This window comes from Mastigoproctus giganteus, chromosome 1, assembly GCF_048544385.1.
Source record: "Mastigoproctus giganteus isolate SK-2022 chromosome 1, ASM4854438v1, whole genome shotgun sequence".
Lineage (NCBI taxonomy): Eukaryota > Metazoa > Arthropoda > Arachnida > Uropygi > Thelyphonidae > Mastigoproctus > Mastigoproctus giganteus.
The window spans coordinates 180,359,487-180,379,004 of NC_143575.1; the positions used below are offsets into that span (position 1 = coordinate 180,359,487).

At 39.4% G+C, this 19,518-nt stretch overlaps 1 protein-coding gene across 1 annotated transcript in view; it reads left to right on the plus strand.

Annotated features, from left to right (window-relative positions):
• The window catches only part of LOC150091332 (neuropeptide CCHamide-1 receptor-like), a 68,420-nt gene extending 57,183 nt beyond the window's left edge, over window positions 1-11,237 (plus strand). Inside the window, exon 2 of the mRNA XM_090383237.1 lies at window positions 9,940-11,237. Within this exon, the coding sequence (XP_090239363.1) occupies window positions 9,999-11,138 (1,140 nt within the window). The 5' untranslated portion in view covers window positions 9,940-9,998 and the 3' untranslated portion in view covers window positions 11,139-11,237. The remainder of the gene's footprint in view (window positions 1-9,939) is intronic.
• The last annotated feature ends 8,281 nt before the right edge of the window (window positions 11,238-19,518 follow it).

Genomic DNA, 19,518 nt, shown 5'->3' on the forward strand with positions numbered 1-19,518 from the left:
AGCCAGCGGGTAGTTGGTTGGTGGAACAGACTTCCATCCATTGTTGTGGAAATAAATTTAAGACTGAGCTGGACAGGAATTTAGAACGAACGGAGGGCTGAAATGGAAGCGGGTTTTTTTGTTTTGGCTGATGCTGCATAAGATTGCTATTTTGCATTATACGCCTCTACTAACGCTAATATTACGTGTATGTGTGTGTGTGGTTAGAATTGTGCAGTATTCAGTTGTGCAAGATAACTGGTAACAAAAGCCTCAATCTCTATTAGCTGGGCCTGTGCAACTATAAAATCGAAGCCATCTAGAATTATACACATTAATTGTAATAACAGTATCCATTTTTAAAAAATGGATACATATTGAAATGATTATAAAGTGTTACTTTTCAATAAGTATCGAGATTGTCGAGACACTTGTCCTAGTACAAGAGAAAAACTATAAAATCCCTCAAACCAGCTGATATTCAATTTTACTGTTTCCTAAAGCAGTCTCTGACAGGTAGCAGAGTAAAGATGCGGCTGTATGATGTAGGCCTTTCCACTTGAAATTGTGCTGAGATACTAAATTCAGCAACGTTAAGATGTGGGTAGTCAGACAAAATAATCATTTAATCAGCAAACTTAGCACTCCTCCCGTGTAATGCGGCTTTTTATTATGTAAACCCAAACACGAGAGGTATTAGAACCTGTAGTACCTAGTACCGTGCTTGAGTTGGAGGTTGAGACGACGAAAGAAGATATTTGTTAACATTGGACTTGAACTTCTGTAGACTGTAATTTTCAAGAAATACAGTATGAAGGAAGGTTGTACCAGAAAACGGCAGTTGAATGAATAAACGAGGAAGATGAAAAGTTAGTTCTGTGAGTTTGACGTTTTACAGTAAATGGATGTTCGCTGCACGTGTTTGGACTGATTGATTGATTGATTGATTGAGTTTTATTGGCGCATCAGCAACTAAGGCTATAATGCGCCAAAAACTTGTTATAAAAGGTAAAATTTTCGGTGACCTAAAGAATTAGGTCACTAAGTCCGGGTAAAAAAGCAAGTATAAGTTGTAAAAGACAAATATCAGTAAATAACAATAAGATTTTTTTTTTTTTTTTTTTTTTTAAATATTGGTAAAAAGGTTTACTGATTTTAGAAAATTAAAAATAGCAGACACATGGTCATTGTCAGATAAAATCTGACTGAGTGTATGGGGCTCGGTCAGATGGTTAAAAGCGGTAAAACGAGCATTTCTAAAACTGGTACAATCACATAAAATATGTTCAATGGATAAAATGGTGTCACATTGCTCGCACATAGGACAGTCATCTGCCCTCAGCAGAAAAGAATGTGTAAGATGACTGTGTCCTATGCGGAGACGAGCTAGAACAACTTCCTCCTTACGATTCTTGCGCAGACTAGACTGCCACGGTTCAATTACAGGCTTTATACGATATAATTTATTCGCAGTCTGTCTATTCCACGAATCCTGCCATTGGGAATGTATTTTCTCGTGTATTATTTGCCTGTAGTCTGTATAGGGGACTAACAGGCAGCGGTTTTTATTCGGGATTGCTGATTTGGCTGCGGCGTCAGCCAAATCATTTCCCCTAATCCCAATGTGGCTGGGAATCCAGCAGAAGCGGATGTCATATTCGCGTTCATGGAGAACGTGAATCTTCTGCTGAATGCTAGACAGAACTGGATGAGGATTATACCTCACAGATATTAAAGCCTGTAACATGCTAAGAGAGTCAGAATATAAAATGAACCGTTGGTATTGGTATTTACTAATATGATCCAAGGCTAACTCTACAGCGTGCAGCTCTGCAGTAAATATGCTGCATTCAGAGGGAATCTGCTCTGATATAGTGCTGTCTGTGAAGACAGCAGCAGATCCCACATATGATTCCGACTTCGAACCGTCTGTGTAGACTGGCGCGAAGTCAGAATATTCAATTCGGTGTGCTGAATGAAGCTGCAGGTAGACAGATGATGGAGTGTCCGACTTTCCCCAGTTTCTAAGCGACAAGTCGCATGCCGGGACACGAGCATGCCAGGGTGGAAAGGGTTGCTTTGATGTTTGGGCAACCTTGTCTACCTTCATATTAAGTTCTTTGAGTAGATCTTGGAAACGAATACCAAAAGGACGATTGGCAGTCTTTCGAGTATTGTATAAATTTTCCCATCGTGGCTCAAAAACGAATGGCCACGTAGGATGGTCTGGCAGGGATTTCAGTTTTAAGGCGTACTTTAGAGACAACTGCTTACGTCGAAGTGATAACGGTGGTTCATTTGCTTCGACGTATAAGCTCTGGACAGGAGATGTTCGAAATGCTCCAGTAGCGATGCGTATAGCCTGATGATGGACGGGGTCCAGCCACCGCAGGACACTGTCTCGGGCTGAGGAATATACCTGGGACCCATAATCTAGTTTGGATCGCACAAGTGCACGGTAGAGCCGAAGAATGGTACATCGGTCTGCTCCCCAAGATGTAGAGGAGAGCGAGCGGAGAATATTAAGTCCACGTGTGCACTTTGTGCGGAGTTGACGAATATGATCCAAAAAAGTTAGTTTTTTATCGAAAATGAGTCCCAAGAATTTTGTGTTTGCTGCTACTGGGATAGCATTTTGTCCGAGCCTTAATTCGGGTTCAGGATGAAGATTACGCTTGCGACAAAAGTGTACGCAAACGGTCTTCTCCGGCGAGAACCTGAAGCCATTTTTAAGTGCCCAGGAATTCAGACTATCAATGGCTTTCTGCAGTTGTCTTTCAATAACCCTCATGTTGCACGACTGGCAAAAAATGCTAAAGTCATCAACATAGAGGGCACTGTTTACAGTTGGAGGAAGTTGTTCTGTGATGGAATTTATTTTTATGGCAAAAAGCGTGACACTTAGTACTGATCCTTGTGGTACTCCCTCGTCTTGGCTAAAGGAGCGAGAGAGTGAGGATCCCACACGAACTTGGAACGATCGATTGGCCAAAAAGTTTTGAATAAAAACGGGCAGATGCCCTCTTAGGCCTAGGCTATGTAAGTCTTTTAAAATGCCAAATCTCCAAGTTGTGTCATACGCTTTCTCCATGTCAAAGAACACCGACACCAAGTGTTCCCGTTTTAGGAAAGCATCCCGGATGGATGCTTCCATTCTAATAAGATGGTCCAAAGTGGACCGGTTTCTTCGGAAGCCGCACTGGATGTTGGAGAGAAGGTCATTTGTTTCTAGATACCTGTTTGGACTGTTTTGAAAGAGAGAGCGGGAATTATAGAAGCCAATTCAGAATGCCATTGGAAATATCTGTAGAAGAGGCATGCAGCAGAAACAGTACGTCTATGAGACAGCGAGTGAAGAGACTCTGTTAGACATGAATCATTAATTAACCTAACTGTCCTCTTCTGAATGGAATCAAGGAGCCTGAGAGGTTTGGGGCATCACACCAGATGTGCGAACAATATTCCATGGTAGGGCGGATTTGCGATTTATACAGAGTGAGCAGCTGTTTGGAAGAAAAGTAACGCCGAGGGCGAAAGAGAAAACCAAGTTTCTTAGATGCAGAGGAAGCAATATTTGTAATGTGCTTGTGCCAAGAGAGATTAGAAGTCAGGGTAATCCCCAAAAGAGATCATTTTGCTTAGAAATCGGAGTGTCACCAAAGACAAGCATAGGAGCAGAAGAATCCTTTTTGCGAGATATAAGACAAGACTGAGTTTTAGAAGGATTGAAATCAACTAAGTTGTCTTTGCCCCACTGGAGAATTACCTGAAGATCGTCATTTAAGGAATTAGTAGCAGGTTTTCGAGAAGTTGAAGCTGATTGAGCAGGACAAGATTTCTCAAAATGGAAAGTGGAATGCAATGTGCTATCATCGGCAAAACTATGGATAGGATTTCCAGTCAATGGAAGATGGTCATTAATATACAAGAGGAAAAGTGTGGGGGGAAAGAACTGAACCTTTACCAATATTCGTCATTATATAGTTTGTTTTATCAGATTTCTCTGACATTCTCAAAAAAAAACAAACACGATCTATTAACCAGATGAATTCTCCATTGATTTGGCATTTTTGGCCCACAGAAACCACCCAACCCTCCACATCTCTTTCCACCTACAAACCTAGTTGCGTCGCCATGTTTCTTCGACAAAGCATGGTGTCAAACTTTCACCACCTCCCGCTATCCTTTCTTCGAAATTGCATGATTTGCACTAACATATAAAGTCTCTTAACACAGTATGAAAACTGTAGTAATGCAATTAAACACGACCGAACATTGAACACCCTCTATAATATGACATTAAAGGTGAATACACGTGTCGAACTACTCTTGCTGCCATGAGTTTTGTATTCGCCTCATAACCGAGAAGAGATGTTTACTGTAATTTTGCACAGTGGCCACTCTTCCTGCAGGCAGAGTGGCCACTCTGCCTGCAGGAAGCAGACTTAATGGGGTTTCCCTTGGCTATATCTAAACTAGATGATTCTGAAAACATTAGTTAGACTTGACTTCTGTAATCACGAAAAAGTAAAAACGACTCTCCAGAATTCTGCAACCAGAAAATGGGTTATCCAAAGTTCAGCAGGGGGAGGACTGCAGAACTGTGAATAGTAGCCCGTTTGTAAATCTAATATCTCTGGAGAGGAGTATAAAATGCATAATAAGAAATTATACTTTTATCGGAGCACTGAAATGTTTCCCGAAACATTTGTTTGCTTTTATACTTATCCATATAAAAACATTTTTGCATGAATTGAAAAAGAAAACTGAATACGTTATAACGATTGCATTTGGCGACATGTAGTACAAACAAAATAAAGATGGGCCTAAGAAGTTACGCAGAAGATCAAGAGCAATTTCTTGTCTCTTTCTCTCTTCCAGAAAAAAACGAATGCTAAAAATATGAAAACAATTATTTCGCGAACACTGCAGAATAACTGAAAGACAATTAGAATCAAAGAATTTATTTAAATGTTCACAAACTACTATTCAATGGAAAATTTAAGCTAAAATAAAAATGCATCAGTGAGAACAGAGGAACGAGTTAATAATTAATGATATGTAAAATTCAATAACATCGGTTGCAAAATAGTTTGAAATAAACAGCTCCAAAATTTGCATATAAGGAAGAAGTTAAGACTAAAAAGGGTTAAGAGTTGGTTCACTAAGTCTTTCCCTCTCGACGTTATTTTTCTTAAACAGCTGTTCACTCTGTACAAATCTCTCTCTCTCTCTCTCTCTCTCTCTCTCTCTCTCTCTCTCTCTCTCTCTCTCTCGCGCGCGTGGGCAGGGGCAGCAGTGCGTAGCACACTCTTCTTGATTAGACGGGTTTCGAGCCCGTGACCCACCAAATACGGAGGATGCGGAAAGGTCAGGGAATGACCACCGCATATCCCCGGAGCAATATGGCCTTAGTTGCTAATGCTCCTAAAAACCAAATAACTCACTCTCGCGTCTAGACTCCATTCAAAAGAAGACAGGTTTATTAATGACCCATCTCTAATGTCTCAGACGTTCTGTTGCATGCCCCTTCTATAGATACTTCCATGGGCACTGTCCTTCTAAACTGGCTTATATAATCTCAGCTCTCTTCCAAACCAGTCCGAAACATGCTACAGCCAGTCAGCGTCCTTTTACTGTCCACCTTCAAACTCACAGAACCAACTTTTCTTCTTCCTCATTTATTCCTTCAGCTTCCATTTTTTGGAACAAATTCCCTTCATACCTATTTCCTGAAAATTACAATCCACAGAAATTCATGTCTAATGTCAACAAGTATCTTCTTTCATCTTGGCCCCCGTAACCGAGTGATCAAGGCGCGCGGGTGCATAAGTACACGTGCCTTGAGTGACCGTGGTTCAAGCCCGTGACTAATAAACACGATGCTGTTTCTTGCATTCTGTCTATCTTGTGAACTCCTCTGACCGTTTGGTCGTCCCGGAGTATAAACAGAAAATTAATTTATTTATTCTCAACCTTCAACGGTAGAAAGTACTATAGGTTCTAATACTTCCCGTACTTGGGGTTTTCATAAAAAAAATAATTACGCGCTTCTCAGTATTTCAGTATTGAAATACTTTCAGTTTGTATGACATAAGCCATGTTAATAAGGTGTATGTGGTACGACAAACTCCGAACATCGGTTTTAAATCGCGCATATATATCCTACGGAAAGTGGAAAAAAAAAAAAAAAAATTTTACCATTTAATCTCATGAACCACCAACTATTTGCTGCATTCTTCTGTCGATCAGTGAAATATAACGGCAGGTAACTTCACTTTCTCTTCATCCGCACGCATTAGAGAATTTAATAAACTCGTGCACCAGAATAGAAGCCGCTGGTTTAGGTGCTCCTGATTAAATTTACTCTCCTTGGTGTAAATTTTTATCAAGATATAATTCGCCCAGAGCAGTGCGGGATACATCTGTTATTGACTAAACTCAGCAGAATAATGAACTTTGCAGATGCAAATTCTCTGAAACATTCCTACACAAGCCTTAACTGGATAACAACGCGCAATATTACACAACCGTTGAAACTGCAAGACATAAGTTGAGTTCTCGAACACTAAATGATACAAAAGCTTAAAATAAATAGCAAAATAAAGATATAAGCAAGAAAAATCATTGTATATTCGATAATAAAATTAATATGGAAATACTCAAAATGAAATAACGATAATTTCTGTAATGAACATGTTACATGTTCATTACACTTATAACATTGTAATTAACACGATTATATGTACATATATATCATTGTATGTATTGTGTGTGTGTGTATGTGTGTGTGTGTGTGTGTGTGTGCGCGCGCGCGCATAGCAATTGTAAGACAGCATTTCGAAAGCTGTGTCCAAGTACGAAGACTTCTGGGGGGGGGGGGAAGAAACAGCTTCTTCAAAGGGCCAAAGACGGGGAACTCGCATGGTGAGGTAGCAGAAGGGTGACTGTACGGGGAAAGACTTCGTTTATATGGACTACAAAAACTTCGCAACAAGGCATCTTAGAGCGGATTCGACTGAGGTTTGTAACGCTCTGAGAGTAGTTAGTAAAATGAATGAAGGCGGAATTTCACTGTTATAAAGAATTCCAAAAATCGGGACCTATAAATTACAATTACAGGGGAAGAGGTTTACACTAGATTTTAAGAAGTTTCCTTTTAGCCAACGAGTTGTTGACCACTGGAACAAGCTGTCTCAGCAGGTAATTAAGAGGCCAAATAGATCAAAGGGCAACCTACACTAGGAAGAAAGTGCATAATTTGTATTTCCTTATCTAATTTTTTGCCGTTACAGTAAAACATGGCTTCCTTGCATTACAAAGCTATACATACACTAATATCAAGTTTAGTATTAGTAATGGCCGCATGGTGCAAGAAAGCCTATGACTTATGCTGCACCAGCCAAAAAAAAAAAAAAAACCGAACAAAACTATGATAAAAACAAAAAATAAATAACTAAATAAAATAAATAACTAAATAATAATAATTAATAAATAAAAAGGAAATTAAACCTATCATCCTATGCGCTCCGCTTACCCGAAAGTACTATCCAGATGACTTTTGAATTTCCCCAAACTGTCGGCCTCTACCACCCATGAAGGCAACTTATTCCAGTAATTTATAACTCGCTGGCTAAAATAAAAAGTTCCTGCAGTCCAATCTAAACATTTCCTCCCGTAACTTGAATTTATGAGCCCTAGTTCTAGCATCATTTATAATCTTGAAAATTGTCCTCATTCATTTTACTGATGCCTCTCAGAGCCTTAAACACCTCAAGCAAATCTCCTCTGAGGTGTCTAGTTTCCAACCTCTGCAACCCACATATTCGAAGCCTTTCTTCATAAGGACGCCCTTTTGCCGATCTCACCAGGCGAGTTACCCTTCTTTGCACCCTTTCAAGAAGCTCGATGTCTTTCTTTCTTTAGGTGCGGTCTCCATACTTGAACACAGTATTCCAAGTGTGGTCTAACATAAGCCTTATATAAAGGGATTATCACGTTCCTATCTCTACTTGCAAAAGTTCGATAGATCATCGATAGGACACCATGGGCCTTTATTGCAACCTGTTTACAATGCTCAGAGAATTTCATGTCTGACCGTATCGTAACACCCAAGTCCCTTTCCTCCAGTACTGGGTTTTGTTGAACTCCAACAAGTGAATAAGTTTTTTTGGGATTACTGTTTCCCAGGTGTAATACCTTACACTTTGTTGGATTAAAGCACAGCTGCCATTTTTCTGACCATTCTTGAAAAATATCTAGGTCTCTCTGAAGAAGCTCAGCTTGACAGTGATCATTAACTACTCTACCAATTTTAACATCATCTGCAAATTTAGACACACGCCCTCTATCCCTTCATCAATGTCGTTTATGAAAATTAAAAACAGTTTTTAATTTTCTGATCCTTGGGGAACCCCACTTCTTACATCAACCCAATCTGAGGAATAGCCATTTATCACAACCCTCTGCCTCCTGCCCGGAAGCCATCCTTCTATCCATCTAAGGATTTTCCCAGTGATTCCAACCTGTTCCAGCTTATAAAGCAACCGCTCATGTGGGACTGAGTCAAAAGCTTTGCTGAAATCTAAATTTACGTTGACATGAGAACCCACAAACCTTTGAAGTGTTAAACTGTAGGCTCGAGGAATAATGATAATTAATATTTTTATTGCAAATCACATTGTGCTATTGTAGCTATTTTATTATTCAAATCAAATGATGTAACATCGGGTAAAATAAATAAACCTTAGTCACCAGCAATTTCATTTTTCTTGTTGGACTAAAAGTTAGCCTGACTTCGCAATTGCTAATCCAACGACATTACGATAAACAAACTATCATTTCTCTAGTGTTTGTGATAACGTCACAAAGACGTCAAGAAAATTCCGTGTAATCTCCCTGTAGAGGACACAAGGAAACAACGTTTACTCCCACTTCATAAATATAGAAACAGTGCAAGCTAGTAATTCGAAAAGTATTTGGGTAAATGAATCCGTCGCATTCACCACCCACAAACCTTAGTTTTAAGGTACGCTATTTTTCTCTTCAGAGAAGAATGAACGTGTGGTAGAGATTTCTTAGATGCTGACAGGCTGGGGTAACTTACTTCGGTCTGCCTCTTCTACCCATGTAGGGTGGAAGAGGCTTACCGAACTGAACGAAGTAGTCTGGGGAAATTCAAAAGGTAGCTGGAGAGTTACCAACTATTTCTATTTCCTTTCTTTTATTATTTTACTTCTGTTTTTTTGGCTGGTGCAGCATAAGCCTTAGGCTTCCTTGCACCATATGGCCATTACTGATACTAATAGTACTTACGGTACAGCCCTGCATACGATCAGTATACAATACTTAAAAAAGCTATTAAATAAAATCTGAATAACAGTTTATTCTCAGTAATTGTATGTTCTTCTGACTACATCTTCAAAGGTAACCTTTAAAACAGGAGTGCCCATTGATGGCACCAGATAAAAAAACGCTGATATCAAAATAATTCTGCATTGTTATTTAAGTTGCCAAAATTAAGTTTTCTTAATACTTTTTTCATTAAATTATTTTGCAATTATAGAAATATTACTTTCGAAACAGATCTCCAGTGGAGAATCTCTGGATCGAGTAGTTAATTTCAAGATAGCACATTTCATACCAAGAAATGTACAAGATAATAAAATAATTTCTTGCTCAATTTTTTGTTGTTAATTTTCTAATCATCGTTCTCTTCACATATGTCTAAGATAGTTTCTTGCATTCCGACACGAGTACAGAATGCCTAACAACAAGATATGCTGTTAAGTTTCGATCAACTTAAAGACATTAAGACATACTGGTTCGGACAGCTGCCTCCTGGGCAGCAATTTTTGTAAATTTTATATCTAATTGCAATTCAGTCAACTTATCTTTTTATTTTCATTATTAAAATATTAGTCATGACTTCCTGTGATATTTTTTTCTAATAATTTCCAGATCATGGCCATGAATGAACGACAGATAGTAAGCTGTTCTATTTGTTGAATCCTGGCATCATGGAGACAATGGAAAATGATTCCAGCCGGCATACAACCTCAAGTGTTTTTCCCGGATGGAACGTGTCTTTCGCTAGCAATTTGACTGATGATTCCTCTGCGGAAGAATACATCCCATACGAAGAGCGACTGGAGACCTTCATAGTACCTGCAGTATTTGCCCTTGTTTTTTTCGTGGGCACCATCGGAAATGGAACCCTAATTTACATATTCCTACGCAACAAATCCATGAGGAGCGTACCAAATACATTTATTATCAGTCTTGCTCTTGGTGACTTAATGGTTATTGCTGGAACAGTACCCTTCATTAGCACTGTATACACAGTGGACAGCTGGCCATACGGAGAGTTCATATGCAAATTAAGCGAGTTTCTCAGAGATGTTTCTGTCGGAGTCACAGTCCTAACCCTAATGGTGTTGAGCATCGATAGGTATTTAGCTATTGCAATGCCAATGCAAAAGCATAAGGGAAAACATTCAAGGAACATGACTATTCTGATTACCGGCAGTATCTGGTTAGCAGCTATCGGTATTGCTATACCTGGAGCTTATTACTCATTCATCCTTTCGATGCCTGTAAGTAGTGATAAAATTATTTACATTTGTTATCCCTTTCCCTTTGAACTCTGGCCATGGTTCCCCCAGACTATGGTGCTAGTGAAGTTTTTCGTTTTCTACACCATTCCTCTGGTTGTCATCACATCTTTCTACATCCTTATGGCACGCCATTTGATGCTAAGTTCAAAGAATAACCTGGGTAAAAACGATAGCCAAGTGAAATATATAAAAGTACGCACAAAGGTAGCTCGACTAGTACTCGCTCTGGTTGTGATATTTGCGATCTGCTTCTTTCCTAATCATGTATTTATGATATGGTTTTATTTTTATCCAAATTCCGTCACACTGTACAACAGGTTTTGGCATGTATGGAAGATAACGGGTTACGTACTCACTTTCGTCAACAGCTGTCTTAATCCTATCGCCCTTTGTTTCATCAGTGGAGTCTTCCGTGGTTACTTCAAACGATATCTATTTTGTTGCTTCTTTCCTAGAAGAAGAAAGAAGAGAAGAGTATTCCGAACGACTTACAATACTTCTCTAAGAAGCGCCTCTCGCATCACCACATCTACAAGAGTCTGACTGTTAGCAGTTTATCCCAATTCCGGAATATGTGATGTCATCTACTACATTTATAAATGTGTGCCAAATGAACCTATATTTCACTTTATATTGGTGCTGTTCCCCGAGCTTAACTACAATCGTATATTTTGTTTATATGCGTCTTTTGCCAAATTTCTTTTTCAACGATGCTGAAAGACGAAGAAACGATATTTTTCTCTAGGGAAAGTATTTTAAATAAGACTTATGTTCTAGATAATTTTTATCATCAGGCGACTGGAATTCAGAACATTCCCGTATTCTTACCAAATAAATTGCCTGTTATTGAGAGAAGACACATTCGTGTTCTTATTTATTTATACTGGAGATCGTCAACCCAGTGCTTGTTTGTGCTAATTTGTTCTTTAGTAAAAAGCACCCAATACAAATGCCCATCAAGTGGACTGGCATTTCACTTTTAAAATTCATCATATCAAATGGGATAAATAAAAAGCGAAACAGGAAAACACTTTATATAAAATAACTTATATTAAATCAAAATTAATGCCAGTAGCATGGCAAAATGTTACTGGCAGTAGCATGGCAAAATGTTGAGCGAAATATAATAAATTAAACATAATTATTCATTATGTTTAATTTATTATTTTTCGCTCAACAGTTTCGCCATGATACTGGCATTAATTTTGATTTAATATCAGTTATACATTGGGCATCATGTGGAGGAATGTGAATTTTGCTGCCTCTAATGGTAGCTTTATATTTCTTTTCGTAATTTTCGTATTATATTTTGTACCATTTTTTTAACTACTTCATTATACTAATGAAGTAGCTAATTATATTATATATATAATCTGAGTAAGTCGCGTTTAATAACTGCTAAAATTTAAGAAAGTAACTTTTTTTTTTCGCGCGTTTAACTTAAATTAACTCAAACTTTTTTTTTTTTTTTTAACCAGTTAGTCTACACAATGCAAGACAACTGCCAAAATTATATTTATCAGATTTTAATGAAAATAAATCGATATTTTTTTTTAAATAATTAAATACAGAATTTCATGAAAATCCGTCCAATGGGAGTAGAGTTGTTACTGTGTACGGACGGACATGGTGAAGGCAATGTGTTCATGCATATATGCATGCAAACGTGCCTAAAAAAGATAAATAACGAAAGTGGCTAAGATATCTTTTATTCAAAAAAATGTATAGTCGTTAGAGACAAACACTGGCAATCGCATATTGATATGAGAAGTTTATTATGAACAAATTGCGAATGAAAAATGCCCATTTTGATGGCTAATCAATTCATAGATTGAATATATCTGAGCGAGTAATTTTATAAACTCATTCACACAGCTAATTCGAGTATTGTCAAGCCTTTTACACAAATGAAGTACATCAGCAAGCCACTACGGTTGATAATCTCTGGTAAATACAATAAGCTCATTCTATATATCCCGGCAACCCAAAGGTCGCGGGTTCGATTCCCGCCTCGGGCTTGGATCAAAGTACTGCAAAAACCTTGGGAGGTGCAATATGGCCACAGAAGCCGATGCGCCAACAACTACCAAATAAAAAAAAAAAAAAAAAAAAAAATTCTATATATGAAGAGTTTTGAATGCAGTCATTTGATTTATTCGGTAGATAGTTCCTGAAAACAGTTTGGTAAATTAAAAGCATATTAATTTGAAACTAATTTCCTATCAGACATAAGGAAAAGTGGGGAAAGCAGGAGAGGGATTGCAAACAAGTGCCATGTCGACGAACAGGATTGAGCTTCAAATAACAGACAATTATTAATGTAAAATGCGTATCGGGTACTACCAAAAAGCTTTTACAGTAAGTTTTACATGCATAGCCATCCCCCATAGGGCGGTAGTTCCCAAACTGCTGAGATCTACGGACCCTTTCAAAAATAAAAAAATAAATAAAAAAAATTTGCGAACCCATATACACTGGTGTTCAAAGAAAGTGCATCACCTAGAAATTTCACATTTCTAACCCTTTTCGCGATTGTATATTACATTAATGACTACCATCACAAATATAAACAAAAGATATTTATTAATAGTTAAGACAAAGCTAAGTAATATTTGAAAGGTGCTCTCAAAATATTCCCAAAATGAGCATTTGCAACCTACATACAACAGTTTTGGTAAACACGACAATTATAGCTAAAACGTTATCAGAAGCCCTAATTTGCTTCAGTTTTCATTTTGTTTTCCATTTAAAATGATAAAGTTCACCAGGTGCAAACTAATATTTAGCTGAGCCGCCTCCGGCCCTGATGACAGCAGCACACCGTCCGAGCATTAACAAGATCAATTTCTGAAGATAACTGATAGCTGGTGGTTCCAAACACGAATTATGGCTTCCTGAAGTTCACGAAGGGTCTTTGGTTTCTTTCTGGCAACTGCAGATTCCACACAATGCCAACAGTTCTCTACAGGATTCAGGTCCGGGCTGTTTCCTCATAGCTAACAGTTGTAATGGACCGTTCTTCCAACCATTTTTTCACCTGTAACAAATGTAAACACATTACTGTCGAACCTCTAATGCAGAAATGAAGCTAAAGTAACTACAGAAGTGCCGACTTACTTTTTGCTCGATGACAAGGAGCAGAGGCATCCTGAAAGAAGCAGTTACTTAGCAGGTTGAAATGGTCTCTAAAGGTCGGCAGCAATTTGCCTTCCTATATAGGCAGGTATCCATTGGCATATACGGAACCTTTTATAAACTGCAGGTGATCTACTCCACGATACGAAATGCATCCCCATATCATTTGGCTGGTAGGGAATTTTATTGTAGACACCATACAGTCTGTATGGTATTCATCACCACGTCTACGGCGAATTGTTTGTCTACCATCAGAGCCATGCAGGTCGAATTTCTTCTCATCTGAGAAAATAACTGACTTCCACTGCTCGGGGCTCCATTTGACATCCTCCTTACACCTTACACCAAACGGTCCATTACATTTTTCATTTTGTGTGAGGCTACGAGTCCATTTTTGAAGAGGCCCATTCTGTTTTCAGCTCAGACGAAAAAGCTTTGCGGTTTTTAAAGCATAAGCGCTTCAAAACGCGGTCCTGCTTTGGCGTAGAGACTCGTTTGCGTCCGGTTCCTTTTTCCTATCAGCAGAACCAGTATTCTTGAGTTTGGAAAGAAATTTACTCACTGTCGACTGATTACATGACACTCTATAAGCAATATGACGGGAAGTACATCCCTCCTCACGTAAAGCAACAATAGCAGCACTCTTTCTTCGTGGCGTTAACTGCAAGTAACTCGCTATCCTGACAAGCATGGAATGAGTGTAACTCTTGCAGAGCGTGCTTATATAGCTGAAAATAACAGCTGACGCAATATTACGTCATCGCCTACGCGTGTCAATCTTATCTGATGCAATCTGTAAGAAATATTGCCATATACTTACGTTATTCGGACGACAATTACAATTTTAAAGGGTGATGCATTTCCTTTGAACACGTGTGTGTATATATTGTCTTCGCGGTAACAGAGTGGTATCGTCACCGTCCACCCCACACCGGGTAGAAAAGGCCCAGGTTTGAATCCCGTCAGGAACGCCAGGAACTTCAGTGGTCTTTTTTTCACTCCATGGCTCAGTTACCGTCTCAGGCGTAGACAGCAAGGCTTACCCCCCCCCGATAACTCTAGTTTTTCGTCCAGCAAAACAGGCAAATCGACAAGAAAACACACGCAATTTCTGGACATAATGCACGGCAGATGAATATAATTATGCGGGTGGTCTAAAAATAACAGTTTCGGTTTATGTGTGTGTGAGCCAAAACATTATGACCACCTAATATGATGTTGGTCCTCCACGTGTAGCCAAAACAGCTCGTACCCGGCGAGGCATGGACGCTACAAGATTTCTAAATGTGTCTTGCGGTATCTGGTACCAACACGTAACCAGCAGATCCTTTAATTCCTGTAAGGTTGAGACGCCGCAGATGGCAGGTGCTGTTCCCGCACAAACCACAGATGCTCGTGCTCGATGGGATTGATGTCTGTGGAATTTGGAGGCCAGGATAATAACTGGAAGTCTTCCTCGTGTTCCGCGAACCAGTCTCGAACAATCCGGGCGGTGTGGCATGGCGCATTATCCTGCTGAAAGACGGCACCGCCAGAGGAGAAGACCGTTGCCATGACAGGGTGTACTTGGTCAGAAATGATGTTTAGGTATGTCTAAGGTGGCACCTGGACTAACTTCCATCTCCACCAGTAGCCTCTGTATGCAAGTAGAACTTCTACGAATTTGCCTGCAGTGTGTAGTATAAATGTAAAAAAAAAAAAAAGCCATTTCCGAGTCTGCTTACTGGTGCGCATCCTGGGCCCACTTCACTGTCAGTGCATTGAGCACAAAACATCGCACCCAATCCTACATAAATAACACAACCATATTTTATTTGATTCCATGTTTCCTCACTAGAACAGTAACAAAGGAGCCTGACATAGCCCAGTGGTCAAGAGCGAGAATGCATAGTACGCGTTCTTTCAGTGGACCGGGGTTCAAGCCCGTGACTACTGAATACGATAAATATTTGTATTGACGATTTATTGTAATCTCTACTGACTTGGTTGTCGTGCCAGAGTATAAAGAGAAAATTTATTTATTTACTTACTATATTAAAAGAATGTAGTTTAGAGTTATACGAGCCGTGGCCCTTAAAACCCACCCTGTTATTTTTTTTACCACTAACAAATTTAACATCGGGTATAAATAATCGAGTAACTATTCTTGTATCACTGTTATTCCATCTTTCCTGCCAAACACTCATTAATTCATCCATTACCAACTTTTAGCCTTTTTACGTTCAATGTTAAAATTAGAAGTTGTACCCATTATTGACTTTGACAATCATTTCTCAGAAAGTAACAAAAAAGGTCCTGTACACAACGTAAAGTCAAAGGGTAATGCATCCAGACAAAACCTGGAGAGCATTATTCGATAGTTCTACAAATTTTAGACAGTAACATTTTCCTTTGTATGGATATTAATTTTTGTTTAAATTTAACTGTCAAAACCCTACAGAACCAGACATTAACTCTATAAACAATAATTGGAAGAAAGCAGTAAAGCACTACTGCATTCTTCTTGAACCCCCCCCCCCCTCAGTTCTAGTTATTTGTAAAATTGATGAGAAAAATTTTACATTTTCACAAAGATACTCCAAATGTTGCGAAAAAGAAGCTTATTATCAATAATGACACCCAGATGTATTGTAGTATCCACCATGGGGATTGACATCTCTATGGTGGATACTCCACATCTAATTTCCCCTTGAATAACAATCATGATTGTTTGCTTCACTGATATTTTTAATGTGTTCACTAAAGATGGTCTTGCAGTTCCCATCTAGATTTACCTGAGAAACATAAAAAACTAAATCATCAGCGTACGCGATCTTATAACACTGTAAATGTCTTTTGTAGCCACAAGTTCAAAACAAGATTCCAAAACATTAGCCCCAGAACAGAGACCTGGGGACAACCACGCGTTACAATCTTAGAATAAACCATTTGTTCTGAGCGTGTTATAATTTTACTATTCTTTAAGTAGCTGGCAATAACCCTATAAAGTACCTCTAGGCATTTAAGATCTCTTAAAGAACTGAGTATACTTTCATACCAAACGCTATCAAACGCTCCGTCAAAGTCAATATAAATGACAAGAACGTCATTGACTATTAGAGTAAATACGTTCTTGTCATTAACATAATCCACTAGATCTTTAAGTGCGTCTTCGGCAGAATGTTTCTGTTTAAAACCATATTGAAACAACAATTGAATATTAGATCCCACCAACAAATTAGTCAAGCTCAACAATATTAAACATTCAAAACTTTTTGTTAAATTCAGGAGCAACGAAATCGGCCTATAAGCACGGAGATCAGTAAGCTAACTTTATTAGCTTTAGGAATTAATTTCACCAAAGCCACTTTCCACAACCCTGGAAAAGTGCCAGAGGTATAACACTTATTAAAAATATGCGGAGAGAGAGATCTTAACCATTTTCAAAATTACATTGTTCTCAACTAAGTCTATACCAAGAGTTTTGTTTACATTAACATGCGAACAAACCTGTCTCAACTCATCAAGTGTAAATACAGAATTATCATTTGGGCCTACATATCATAGGTTTCACTGTCTTAACCTCAACTGATATTCAGTACTAGAAGAATCATCAGGAAAAAGACTATCCACTATATAGGAAATAGTTGTAACCCAATCCCTAGTTTCCCTGTTTTCATACTGAATAGTAGACATTAAACGGTTAGACTGTGTCTTATTAATTACCAATTTATACACAAGGCCTCAGGGATTAGAATTCCCTGTCCCTGAGACCCAGGTTTGCCAGGATACTATATTTTAGCCTTCATTAAAGCTGTATGATATACTGCCTTTTTATTTCTGCAAATTTCTTTATAATATCTTGCCTCCAGCAAACTCCAAGATCTATGCCTCTGAAAACATCGCCTGGCATGAAACACTTCCCTACGCAATTTCGACAATTCAACGTTCCACGAAGGAACAAGTTTTTGTTAACTTACTACGTCTCTTATATGAATAATGAAGAGCTCTGTATAGAACATATTCTATAAAAAATGCATACTCATCTGCATTCAGATCAGAGAGATGCATAACAGACTCAGAGGCAACACATCCCGGTTTTCTGATTCCAAGAACTTGTTCCAATTGATATTCCTGTATCCAAATCTGATATTTTCAGTTGGTTGACTGAGACTTACCCCCTCAAAATCAAATATAATTGTAGATGATAGATCTGCGATCACCTGTAGTGTAATCAGATTTCACTTCCCAATTAATAATCTTGTGAGACAAACCAAAAACTCTAATATCGATGTGACTGTAACGAAATAGGCCTACGCGCTCTGGATTCATTGAGGAATTTTATTGTGGCTTAAACACAGAGCGTACAGATAAAGCAGAAATATATGAGCTTTCGGCTATATGGTAGCCTTCGTCAGAATTAAAATACATGAATGGCAGTTGGAATGAAGATGTGCACTGCCAGGTGCGTGAGACGCGAGGTTTAATTGTTTGTTGACGTCTGTGGCTGTGACGCATGATGACGTGGCCAGCGCTTGTCCAATGACAGAACTACTGACTCTGTGATCGGGTTGACTTGGCAACCACTGTTCCTGTTTAAGGATTTATCCGAAGATTTTATATTTAATGATTCCAACCAGGTACGCTTTAGGTAATGGTGGGATCTGTCTACCACCACGACATCGCGGTGTGGGTCGATGTCGTGGTGGGTTGTCCAGACATGTTCGGCGATAGCTGAGTGTTCTATATCCGCTAAACGGATCGCTCTTTTGTGCTCCGAGAGACGTTTCTCGAGTCGACGTCCAGTCTCTCCGAAGTAGCAGCTAGTGCAGTCACGGCAAGAGATGCGGTAGACTAAACCGCTCTGCAGAAGGGTGGGGACAGGTGTTTTCACGTTGGAAATGAAAGAACGCAGTTTCCTGCCTGGGAGCTGGATGCACTTTATTCCGTGCGTTCTCAGGATTCTACCGATCTGTTGTGACAGGTTGGGGTAGTATGGGATGAATGCCCTTGTGGATGGCTCGTCACTGTTGGTGTTGTAGCTGGTCGTCACGATGTCACGTGTCTGTAGATCACACCTGTCGAGGACGTCAATGGGGTAGCCACACCTCGTAAGGTCTACTTTGACCCTAGTGACCTCTTTGCGTCTTTCATCAGCGGAGCTGGAGTGTGTCCAGGCGCGAGTAAGCAAGGTTCGGGCCGTGGAGAGGAGGTGGCCTCGCGCGTGTGCTGACCGGAAGTTGGTAAACTGGCCAGCACACATGGGCTTACGATAAACTGTAGTCCTCAGGTATGTGCCTTCACGTCGGACAAGTGTGTCTAAGTATGGTAAAGAGTTGTTCGACTCCAGCTCAATCGTGAATTTTATGAAGGGCGATAGTGAGTTGAGGTATGATAGAAGTCGCTGACCTGAGTCTCTAGGGATGACCACGAACACATCGTCAACATAGCGACACCAAAAGGCGATGTGATCAGGTGCGTGTGCAAACGCACGTCCCTCTAACTCCTCCATCACGATGTTTGCTGTGACTGAGCTGACCGGGGAACCCATGGCCGTGCCAAGTATCTGCTGGTAGACTGAGTCATTAAATATGATCGCACCCCCTGTTAAGCACAGTCTGAGGGCGGTGGAAATGTCATCGGGTGTGAGACCAGTTCTTTCGTTGAGGGTTCTATCATTGTCCAAGAATCAAGTTATGGCATCGTTCGACGTCATATCGCTCTTTACCTCCATCCCTGTGGAACTTGCCATTTCTTGTGCAAAACAACTCTTGGACAATGATAGAACCCTCAACGAAAGAACTGGTCT